We start from the raw sequence: 12,605 nt of genomic DNA, 5'->3' as shown, positions 1-12,605 counted from the left end.
GTTCTCAAGAAACACGAAAGTTCTACAAGAAACTCAATGCATCCCGCAAAGGCTTTGTGCCGCGAGCCGAAATGTGCCGGGATAAGGATGGAGGTATCTTGACGGACGAACGTGAGGTGGTTGAAAGGTGGAAACAGCACTACGATGAACACCTAAACGGCGCAGAGGAGGAAGATCAAGATAGCAGGAGGAATGGCTTCATCAGTACGGCGGATGAGGGAGGCGTGCCAAATCCCACAATAGGCGAAGTTAAGGATGCTATCAAACAGCTCAAGAACAACAAAGCAGCTGGAAAGGATGGTATTGGAGCGGAACTTATTAAAATGGGCCCGGACAGGTTGGCCACTTGTCTGCACCGATTGATAGCCAGGATCTGGGATACAGAACAGCTACCGGAGGAGTGGAAGGAGGGAATAATATACCCAATATACAAAAAGGGTGACAAGTTAAAATGTGAGAACTATCGAGCGATCACCATTCTTAATGCAGCCTATAAAGTGCTTTCCCAGATCATCTTCCGCCGTCTATCGCCACTGGCAAGCAGATTTGTGGGAAGTTATCAAGCCGGTTTTGTGGACGGGCGATCGACGACAGACCAAATCTTTATGTTGCGGCAGATCCTCCAAAAGTGTCGTGAATATCAAGTCCCTACGCACCACCTATTCATCGATTTCAAAGCGGCCTATGATACCATCGACCGCGAAGAGCTATGGAAGATTATGGACGAGAATGGTTTTCCCGGGAAACTGACAAGACTGATCAAAGCAACGATGGATAGTGTACAGTGCTGTGTGAAGACATCGGGTGCATTATCGGACCCGTTTGAAACACGCAAAGGACTTCGACAAGGCGATGGTCTTTCCTGCCTCCTGTTCAATATTGCGCTAAAAGGTGTTATGAAACGGGCGGGCTTCAACATGCGGGGCAAGATCTTCAATAAATCCAGCCAGTTCATCTGCTTTGCTGACGACGTGGACATTGTCGGAAGAACGTTCCAGGTGGTTTCTGAACAGTATACCAGGCTGAAACGTGAAGCAGATCGGGTGGGATTGAAGGTGAATACGTCGAAGACGAAATATCTGCTGGCTGGAGAAACCGAGCGCGATAGAGCTCGCATAGGCAGACGCGTGACGATCGACGGGGATGAGTTCGAGGTGGTGGACAAATTTGTCTACCTCGGATCATTGATAACGTCGGATAACAACTGCAGCAGATAAATTCGAAGACGTATCATTGCCGGAAGTCGTGCTTACTATGGACTCCACAAGACCTTGCGGTCTGGTAAACTTCACTTCCGTACTAAGTGTACCATGTACAAGACGCTAATAAGCTCGAAGAGGACCTGCAAGCGCTAGGAGTTTTTGAACGACGTGTGCTTAGGACGATCTTCGGCGGAGTATGTGAGAACGGCGTATGGAGGAGAAGAATGAACCACGAGCTTGCGCAACTCTACGGTGAATCCAGTATCACGAAAGTCGCCAAAGCTGGAAGGGTACGATAGGCGGGACATGTTGTGAGAATGCCGGACAACAATCCCGCAAAAATGGTGTTCAACTCAAATCCGGCTGGTACAAGACGAAGGGGAGCGCAACGAGCTAGGTGGTTTGACCAAGTGGAGCAGGATCTTGGAAGTGTGGGGCGATCGAGGAATTGGAGGTTAGCAGCCATGGACCGAGTTAGTTGGCGTAACATTGTGGCGCAGGTCATGTCTTTAAGGACGTAGAACCAGCAAAAGTAAAGTAAAGTGCTGGTACTGAATTTCATTTTGATTACTCAAGAGATGTCGCCGACGAAATCAGCGATCTGCCCCAGTTTGGAATGTTCAAACATTATGTTTGAAATATGTATTATTTTACTGATTCAAAACTTGTTGTTAAGGACATGAGACGTGACATAATTCCCAAAATCGATTGAACTACCGTTGCCGTAAAGCCAAAACTAATTCAAAAGCTTCCGATCCCCCTGTATACTTACCAGTATAACATTCGCATGCCGGCACATCTGAATGTACACCCGATGGGGGCCAATTTTCTCGATCGGATGATCCGCCGGGAAGACCAACGGCAACCGCTCCTGCGTGGTCGCCGGCAAATGCTGCAGCGTCTTCTCGCACCGCCGCTGCGTTATCCAGTAGCGCAACTCCGAGAACAGGTGCTGCAGCTTACTGCGGTCGTTGTTCAGCGCGTGCTGCAACTCCGGCATTATCGGGCAGTCCAGGTGCTTCGGAACGTGACACCGGAGCATTCCGGTGTGGGTATCTACGGTGATATAGATGTGTTCGGCTCGTAGGCAGGGGTTCAGGACCGGAACCAGCAGCATCGCCGGCGTTCCCTGGATGCTGTAGTCGACATCCTTGAGGAAGAGTTGCAGTTCGGTTTTGAGGTCGCCCAGGCGGGCCAAGGATCGTACGTAAACCGTGTGAACGAGCAGTCGCTCCATGGAGAGCAGCTCGGAACGAACGGCTCGATCGGCGATGTCCACTTCCTTGGTACCGATCGAGGGAAGGTGCAAGATCGCCAGCTGTTTGGTGGTATCACTCTGATCAGTTTGAATCATCAGTCGATAGCCGAGCTCCGATTTGGGATCTTTGTTGGTCAACTCTCGCCAGTAGGACACCGTCAGCTTGGTTCCCGGAATGTACTCGTCAACGTGAATGTGATCATCCAGTCGATCGCGCATCAAACGCAGCGTTTGGGTGTACAGAACTTCCAACTGGAGCGATTGGCAGAAGTAATGCAGGCAATTGTAGACTTCGGCCAATGCATCCGGGCTGTCCACGATCCGGCCTTGAATCAACTGGTGAATGTAGTTAACCTGCAGGGTGTGGACCAAGGCTTTTCCGTCCCCGGTTTCCTTGTCCTCCACCAGAATGTCGATGTCCAGCAAGCGCCAGGGGATGTTCGGACCGTCGCCCATAACCGTTAGCGACACTTCGAATTCATGATCCACCTTGAAGGTCACCCGTCCGTTTTCGATCTTGAACTTCCTCAGCTGAGGCAACAGATTCCCCGTGACCAACCGGTGCTGGATGACCTGATTGAGCCGCTGCAAGGTCTGACGCTTCTCCAGCGTAGTGATCGGATCCGGCGGGACGATCCTTTCCCGGATGATCGACGGCAACCGGGAGTAAGTTCCGGTGGTAAGAATCTCCACCGCCGCCGGAATGTGAAAGTTCGGCAGCCGGGCATTGACCAACGTTTCGCGGGCCATCCGGGACAGCATGTCGGCCGTGTCCATGAACAGCAGCGACTGCTTGTCCAGAAAGGCCATGATTTTGGCCGATTTGTCCACCTTGGATGCGGAGTTGGCCCATTTGACCAAAGCCAAGAGCCGGATGAAGAGCTGCCGGGTACTGGCGGAAAAGTTGTAGATTTCAATCTTCCGCTCCATGTCGGTTTTACGGGGTAATCTGGAAATAGACAAATCGTTAATATTCCACCCAATCCAGACGAAATAACTTCGCTTTTTAAGATCAAAGTACAATGTGGACGGCATAGCGGCATGACGGTATATTCAGTCTGTTTTATTATTGTCATCTGAATTACCGTAGTATTCCGAAAATATTCCAGGAAAATCCCGCAGGGCTACTGTAACTTTTCCCAAAGTTGCCCGAGGGAATTTCCGGATGATTTCTAAAAGATTTCAGAAGGACTACGAAGGATTTCCAATGGATTCTCAAAGCATCCGGAAGGTTCTCGCGAGCTTGCCGTGGAACAGCCATGCCATCTTCATTCAGTTTCCAGCTTTAATACTTACAATTCCGCCAGTACCGTTAGCTCGTGATACGTCCTCTGGATAATGAAATCGATCAGCCGCCCGAGCGGAATCAAATTCTGTCGCTGGGCCATTTCCTGCCCGGTCGGGATGAAGCTGGCTACGGCTCCTCCCTGTTCTAGCGGTTGCGGCGTCATTTTTGCCGTGTTCTCCTCCGAGAGGCACACTTTTCAAGAATTTTTACCCCCAAATAAAGAATCGTAGTTTCTCCCTTCCCAAATCGATTAGCGAAATAGGCCCGCGGGTGGGAAGTGAAGAAGAGGGGGTTCACTTCACTCGCGACCGCAAGAAATCTTCTTCTATCGAACTGGAAAACACTTCCGCGCACTGAAATTCACCGTCAACCGATCAATTGTACATTGTTGCACACTTTGCGGTAAAATTTGTTCGAGTTCGTGCAGAAATTATCACTAAATTCCCGAAATAAAAATTAGGGCAACATTTCGATGGGAAAGCGAAAACACAGTGGCATTTTCCACCTTTGACAGTTGCAACCGAACTACCGCCAGCGACGGAGGGGACTGTCAACGTTCGGCTCTCTTCGCGTGACGAGGGAGTGGTCGGTTGTGTTTGTGAGATCAAAAATGCTACCCGGTAATGAAAAACGGTTGGACAAGACACATTGGGCTAGGTCTAAAAATTAGGAGGTAAAAATTATTTCAATGGATCATTAAAATAATCAAAACGGCCGCTATGGAAAGCATAGATAGCGCCATCATAGCCTTGTGTGTTTGACAGAACAGCAATGCTGTCACAATGTTTTTTTTTCCATATACAGTGGCGCCTTTGTTTTGTTTCGTCTCTTTATATTTTAGACTCTTTAGTTATCACAACACCTCAGACCCAAAAGTATGTCTTGCCGGTTTTAAGGCCCAAACGCAATGATAGCGGAACGGCAACGGAATGCGGAACCGGTTCGCCAGCATGAATCACATCATCTCGACTGAGCTGTCAACGAATGAAAGTGAACCAACACTGTGTCGACTAGCATGTTATAGTTCATCCTAGCGGACCGGTTCCGCTTTCCGTTGCCGTTCCGCTATCATTGCGTTTGGGCCTTTACGCAGAAAGCGCGCGCGCACATAGGGGGACCTGGGGTAATATGCACCATTTAAAGAAGATGTGACAAAGTGAAGATTAAAGCTATCAGTACACACTTTGTCAAGTGTGTAAATATTTGGCTATTTGACGTTCCAGACGTGTGCCTAATGTTTGTCTATTGTTTGCCAAAGGCTAGGTTGCAGCTGCTTGAATCCTGTTGGTGTCTTCAGAGCACTTATTCTTTGATTTACGAATAATAAGTCTCCCGAAGACACCTACCCGATTTGATGCAATCTTTTATTAGCGTTTCCACACTTGTAAAAACTTCTGCGATAGTCCAGTGGTAGAAGAAATGCTCAATACATAGGTAGATACACTGAGCTAACTCTGATAGTAAGCGCTATTTAATTAGGGATTAGCAGGGCCAGATTTACAAATATGGGGGCCCCGGGGCCAGAGACGCAAAAAAAGCAATTTTAATGCTATAGAGCGTTGCATGTGACGAGCCTAACCTCACTTATTTGACAGCTGCTGGTCCTGTTGTTTACGTTTCGGACTTGTCGTTTTTTCCATCATTTTTTCATCTTCGCATTTCTATCACCAGCATGCTGATGGTGACGATTTTCCACGGTAGGAAGATAGAATAATACAATCCGTGGGTATCTGCAGTGGATTTGACCTCTCCTCGCAGCAAACTTTCACGAAATTAAGAATGATTCGAAAAAAGTACTAAGTCCAAACTGTAAACAACAGGACCAGTACCTGTCAAAATTGATGTGTGACGTCACAGTGCAGTGGAGTATAGTGGTTATCACGCTCAATGGTATGAGTGCCCTAGTGTAGATGTAGTTGTGAACCTTAGAGGAAAACAATATGCACTCAGTCTCGAGAAACACCCAGAATCCGGGTATAAATTTTTCAAATTGGGTAATATTTCCATAGGCATTTTGATCAGTCTGGAAAGCGTGTGCAAGTTTCTTTAAGGAAAACAAAAACAAACTGTGTATGACGAGCGTATGCTAGTCTACGCGTGTTCAAATGTCACTCAGCTCTATAGTATGTTCTCATTGATAATTTCCTTCGTGAATTGCATGCTTAAGGCCACACAGGAACTCATTATAATCACCTTATCCACGCATGTTGTGATTAATGGGTATAGTGACAAAAACTCCCTTTGAGTGAACGGTTGAAGTTTTTCAGCAATATTTTACTCATACACATTGTATGAGAGCCAAAAAACAAGCCAATTCTCTCAAATCTGAAAGTATTTACACTGAAAATATTGTTGGAAAGCTCGGAAACAGTGCAATATTCTAGTGCACCTTGAACTTAAAATCGACTAAAATCTCATTCTTACTTACTTTAAGCCCCTCAATTATGATTCAATATATTTTTTTAAATATATCAAATTAATGTTGGATTTCCTTACTTTTCGACGTATTTGTGTTAGAAATATGTTCACCGCAGTGATCCAATATTTGAGTTCGTTTGTAGATTTATTTGATAGTGTACTAAACCAAACTGTAGGAAACAAAAAAAAATTGAAGCTCAGATCTGTGGGGGCCATGGCCCTTGGACCCCCCGTAAATACGGTCCTGGGGATTAGTATAGTTATTACCCAAGTAACCATGGAGCATTATATCATTGCATCAATAAAGCAGCTTCATAGCCATAAGCCAACCATTAAAGTAGTTTACAAGTGGAAAAAGGCCCTGATATAGTCGAACTAATGCAATAATGTTTATAAAGCAACCAAGCAATTCATAAAGAAATATTAGTGCATTGATACATTTGTATGTTGACATGCAGTAGAATACGTGCAATGTTATAATGCTTGGTGTTACTTGGATATTATCCCAACACGACATGGCAGGCATACTAAACTTACGAAATAGCAGACAAACGTTCATGATCTTCTTATGTTAAGCTTTCTGCTAGTGCACAAATATAAAATAAAAAGTGCACTGTTGTTAGATGCTGAAGTTATAGTCCAGTCTTGGAAGTTTGGTTCAAAACTGTTTCACCTTAATTGTATAGTGGTTATCACTCTCCTCCGCGACTGAAAATGAATGAAACAACGTGTGAAGTTCGATTTTTGACCAACTTCGCCGCGTCGCGAGTCACTTCGCTATAGTGCACATCTATGCCCTCCGCCGTGTGCATTATGAGCACTATTAATAATCAAGTTGCGACGCGGCGAAGTTGGTCAAAAATCAAACTTCGCACGTTGGTTAACCCATTTTCTAACGCGAAGTAGTATAAGTTCCTTAGTGTAGTAGTGTTTGTGAAACTCTGAGGAAAACAATATGTACCCAGACAACCAGAAGTCACATGAAATATCACGTAATAACTGGTTTATTCATACAAATTACATCAAACCCGCAACACACGGTGGATAAAATCGTCAGATTGATGAATTTCCTCGCATAAAACGCCTTTTTTCTGAGTTCATTCGTACATTTTGTTTCGTCTCGTACACTCGTACAAAGTAAGTCGAATCAATCCGTAGCAGCTGTCAAATCAACATTTGTTATCATACGTTAATTCGCATAAGATCACAGGTTAGTTCGGTAGAAAATTTATACACTCGCATTGTATGCTATTATTCATCACATAGTATATGCACGTATATCGCCTCCACTTTTGTACGTAGAAGGCCTTTTCGCGACATCTTATACGTGAAAATTTGCACATACAAAGCCTCCAGGTGATTTCGTTATACGTACATTTTGGTTATCTGGGTACTCTGTCTCGAAAAACACATACAATCTGGGTATAAATATTTCAAATTGGGCAATATTTCCATATGCATTTTGATTGGTCTGGAAAGTGTGTGCAAGTTTCTCGTTGGAAAACAAAACCAAACTGTGAATGACGAGCGTATGCGAATGTTTGTGAGTTCAAATGTCACTAAGCTCTATAGGTACTTATCTGGTGTTAGTATTTAAGGTAGAGAGATGTGACGATTTCATCAGTGGATACCAGGAAGGGGTAAACGCAACGAGGTACGCCTACCGTTCATGTTTTATGAGTGGTTAGTGTGGCTCACAACACTGCTAGACATCCCGTTAGTTGAGTGTTGAAAAGCATCAGCGTTTCCTACCTAGCTTGGCCCGTGTTTTCGACCTGTGCTGTTTGGGCCCAGGGGGGGTATACGCAACGAGGTTCGCCTACCGTTCATGTTTTGTGGGTGTATTCGTTTAGCTCACAACGCTGCTAGGCATCCCGCTGTTTGAGTGTTGAAATGCATCAACATTTGCTGTCTGGCATGGCCCGCGTTTCGACCTGTGCTGTTTGGGTCGGCCCGCGTGAGAGATGATGCTGTTTGGGACGGCCCGCCCGAGAGATGATTGTTAGGCGTGCTTTGTTTGTAGTTGACAGCCGTACACCCACCCTGTTTGGGCCGGCCCGCGTGAGAGATGATTTTTATGCGAGCTTTGCTCGTAGTTGACATCCGTATACCCAATCTGGTGAATACGATTAACTGACACTGAAGAAGACTGCAAGTGGTAGTCGGAATACGCGTATCTGTCAAAGATAAGCATTTAGGGCGGAATTAGAAGGTACAACCCGCATAATCATGAATCGTATTTCTACTATTTCACAAACTGTCCATTACTATTCAAAACAATATCGGGATAATTCCGTATAAGATGAAAAATAACAATAAAGCAACACTACCATGAACAGTTTTCACTGTTTCGCAAATTGAAATCGGGAAAATAACAATATGGGTAATAGGCGGTTAAGTTATGTAACCATTCAAAAACGTCGATTTCTTCAAACAAAATTTTTCGTTTACAGTTTGCCAAATGACGAATATATTGTCCATTTTTTAGTGCAAACCACCATTATGCAAACTGTTATAATATTGCTCAACCATAAAATAAAAATGAAAACAAATAATGTTTGCGTAATAATTCATTTATGGTACGTTATGGTAATTTAACAATATGCGATACTGTACTGATACATTTAAATAATAAGATGAATACCATTCAAATTTGATAATAAATTTTTATTTCAACTATAAATCATTGAAGAAAATTGTTTTTTTTTTTTTTTTTATAAATGAAGAATTATTTAGCTATGCCTTTAATAATAAATCAGGAATTATTCAGGTAACAGGAGCGATCCATAGTCACAGCATTTTTCCGAAATACGCTACGCACAAGGTTTAGTTGTTTGGTCCAAAACCCAGCCATCCGGATTATCTAACGCATCCGAGTTGATTTCATGCATGGGAAGAACTCGTAGCATCCACTTCCGCTTCCACCAGATAACTTCTAGAAGGGTTGACATCTTCCTTGACTGGGGTACTTGATATTTTCCTGTGAATAGGAGATCAGCGGAAGACGAATAGCTGTTTCGATGATCCTCCGATTCGAAATTGGTCTGATTTTCCAGAAACTGCAGAAAAAGAAACGTTTCAAAACTTGAGTTGACAATATTTATATTAAATTTTACCTGAGAGCAGTGGGACGATGATTTGACGACGCTTTCCATTCAGCTTCCGCTCATGGTCTCAGACTTGGTTTCGCTGCAATTAATGAAAATCTTGGGTAATTTTGTTTTTGGGTTAAACACGGTTAACTACTTACGTTCCGTATGGCCTTCAAACAGTGCGGCATTGGAAGTAGGCAACAATCCCGCTTGGCAATTCCTCTAGGCCGTGGAAACAGCACAAACTCGCGAACGCTCAGTAGATTTCTGTTTATTTTAATTTTATTTTCGAACTTTATCGGTTTCCAATCTGTGCAAAAAAATGCGCGCTAAAAAACCATCAACTCAGAGTTTGTATCTTTTTCGTACAACAATTAACAACATATTTTTTATATTTTATTTTTACAAATTTTTGCTAAAAAGAAAACAATTTGAGTTTTTTTTTTTGAATATGTAAGAAGCATTTGATTAGATTTTATATTTTCATAACATCCTAGAATAGTAGTTGAGCGGTTTTATGATTAAAAGAAATAGCACAGTCCTTATTCTCAGAATCATGTTATTTTTCTATTGCTCGGAAAAGTCACCTGAAAATATTGTTGAAAAGCTTGGATACAGTAGATTGTTTTATATTCTCAACTCAAAGCCTCAAACTTAAACTCACTTACATCTCTTTGCGTTTGGGTCCCTCAAAAATAGTCACTTTCAATGGATCATTGATGGTAGTTTTTGTCAGTGCTCATCGCACCAAAACGAAGGCGCCACTGTATATGGGATTTAATATTGTGACAGCATTGCTGTTCTGTCGAACACACAAGGCTACGGTGGCGCTATTTATGCTTTCCATAGCGGCCGTTTTGGTTATTTTAATGATCCTTTTCCACCCTAAGATTCTATAGCGTTAAAAATTTTCTTAGTTTCACTATGCATACAATATTTTCCATCGTTTGTCCTACCCATGGCTTAGAGCGTGGACGCGTCTCTGATAGAAATTAAATACTGCACAAGAAATTAATTTGAATCACAATATTTTTTATAAACATTCCAAGAAAGAATCCTTAATTATTGTACCAGAAATTGATCCAGAATTCTCAGAAACTCCTCTAGGATTCTTCCATAAATCCGTCTTTAATTCTTACAAACCCCCTGTTTAATACATAATTTAACAATGATTTTTTTATGAATCACACACAAGTACTGGAAACACAGGATCCACAAAAACACAATATGTATTTCTATTATCAAGATAGGCCGAGAAATTACTTGTCAGCAGCGAATCAGGCTTATGGAAGAAACCGGACGGGATTTTCTGATGATTTCCATAAAAGAATACGGAAGAAAGAATCCAGTGGAATTTTATGAAGAATTCTTGAGTGATTAAAATGTTTAATCCTAGATGAACTTCCGGAAGAATCTCAGAATAATCAATTGCTATCGAAAATCATCAAATGAGATTTCCAGTAGAATTGCACATGAATTCCAGAAAAATCCAAAAGAAATTTTCGAAAGTCCCCTAACACCCGCTACTAATATATCAGTAACATATAACATATATCAGGTATCACGTATCAGAAGGCCGGCTCCAGAGGCACGTTCCCCATCATTAGGGAGATTTGTGCCATCGCCATAAGTTTTCTATCTCTATTGTGTGATCCTATGGCCGTTGGAGGTGTTGAGATTTGGACCACTTTTCCCTAATCCAATAAATTAACCTTATTGTAATCAGGTGTAACTGGTTACCCAACCATCCCCTGACACAAAAAAAAATGCTTCAGAAAGCGGTTACTGATAGATGATCATTTTACTTGGACTGTCCAAGTAGGACATCTATGAAAAGCAGAGTAGTATATGCGACTTTCACTCGTGGGGACAGAGGCTGATAACCTTTTCCATCCAGAACTACCAACCAATGATGTATGTGCCTGTGCCTGGAGGCCATCCATTGAGTAAAAGGCATATGAGAAGTCCTTCACAGAATCTGACACCATAGATTCAAGCAAGATGAATGGGCTGAACACATTTTCATAATCAGAACGGAAAAAATGCAGCAAGGGCAATGGACTGAATCTCATTCGATCCGGAGTGTTGCGTTATCAGCATCTCTTACTTCTGTCGAGACGCTTATCGTTTCTACTGGCCGTTACAATATGCAGGATGGAATATTGAATACTTATTTCGTCGAACACGTTTTGTCACTGATATTGCACTCTAGAAGGAAAATTGCGTTGCCTACAAAAAAGTAAACTGCTGATCATAAATCATAATCCTTGTTCTCCTATAGGGTAGAAGTACCAATTATGGCTATAGCACCAATTATGGCAATAGTGGGAACAAAAAGAGATTTTTATTAATGTTTCACTAGAATATAACGGCTAATATTCACAGAAATGATAAAACTATTTGTTTTTGATGGTAACTAAACCTTGAAAAGAACATTCGTGCAATAAGCTTCGAAAAATGAACATTTGAAAATTTTACCTCACATTTATGTCACCTTCTTAGCAGTTTGCTAAAGGACACCCGTTACGAAATGTATGTTTTCATCCGGAAAAACTGCTTCAATCGATGAATTATGATGCCTAGTGAAAACAAATGAATAAATGTAGCTGGTGTTCAAACAAATCTTCTGTTTTATGTTGGAAATCGTGTTATTTCCACTATGTCGATAAATGGTACAAAGAGTGTATGAGAGCCCAATTATGGCAATACTCTGGAGGCGGTTTGTTTACATTTTTTGATCAGTGAAATAAAAAAAAGTAAAGCGATTTCACGGGTTACTTCCACGACGGGACGGTTTGGTAAGGCATTATCTGCGTGTTTTGTACCCAATTACTAAGATTTTTCAATCACACGTTCGAAAACGTTCGCAAGCGGAAGATGCTAATTTCATGGTATAGAAGGGTATTCAGCGACACTCGATTTTTGAATTTTCCCTCTTTTTTTCGTTAAAATTAGGCACTGGAAAGGTAATGTGAGATCATTTATGCTGTTTTGTATCATAAATTTGCATTTACACTACATTTCGACTCCTTTTCGAAAATTAATTTTCTCCCATGAACCCATTGCAATAAATTGATTTAAAATCTATTTAACACAAAATTTTTGGAAAGTTTTATGAGCAATCACTTCATTACATATTAGCGTTGCATTATCATTCGCTCTGGATGGCGTTTGAATTCATATCGTGCAAATATTCGATAGTCCATAATTGGTACACTTTTATGTCGAATGCTAGGAACGCTATTGCCATAATTGGTACAAAGACAACGCTTTTTAAAATCAATTTTTAGCAGCTCAAAGTCAGTTTAGTACTAAAACTGTTTAAATCAACAGATTCGCAAGGTTTT

At 42.2% G+C, this 12,605-nt stretch overlaps 1 protein-coding gene and 1 long non-coding RNA gene across 3 annotated transcripts in view; both read right to left on the bottom strand.

Moving 5' to 3' along the window:
* Window positions 1-4,288, bottom strand: part of LOC5565411 (mediator of RNA polymerase II transcription subunit 14) — a 28,266-nt gene extending 23,978 nt beyond the window's left edge. Inside the window, exons 1-2 of one of the 2 annotated variants that reach the window (XM_021841926.1) lie at window positions 3,757-4,288; window positions 1,975-3,409 (exon numbers count right to left, since the gene is read on the bottom strand). In XM_021841926.1, coding sequence (XP_021697618.1) covers window positions 1,975-3,409; window positions 3,757-3,911 — 1,590 coding nt within the window. In that variant the 5' untranslated portion in view covers window positions 3,912-4,288. The remainder of the gene's footprint in view (window positions 1-1,974; window positions 3,410-3,756) is intronic. The other variant, XM_021841927.1, reaches the window with a different exon arrangement.
* A 4,626-nt stretch (window positions 4,289-8,914) lies between these two features.
* Window positions 8,915-9,577, bottom strand: LOC110675274. The gene is made up of 3 exons (XR_002499325.1): window positions 9,417-9,577; window positions 9,283-9,355; window positions 8,915-9,225 (listed from the first exon to the last, which is right to left on the bottom strand). It is a non-coding gene; the product is annotated as an uncharacterized LOC110675274 (long non-coding RNA).
* Between the last annotated feature and the right edge of the window lie 3,028 nt (window positions 9,578-12,605).

The sequence above is a fragment of the Aedes aegypti genome, chromosome 2 (assembly GCF_002204515.2).
Source record: "Aedes aegypti strain LVP_AGWG chromosome 2, AaegL5.0 Primary Assembly, whole genome shotgun sequence".
Lineage (NCBI taxonomy): Eukaryota > Metazoa > Arthropoda > Insecta > Diptera > Culicidae > Aedes > Aedes aegypti.
The sequence above is the reverse complement of the archived record's forward strand: the minus strand, read 5'-3'. Positions and strand labels throughout refer to the sequence as shown.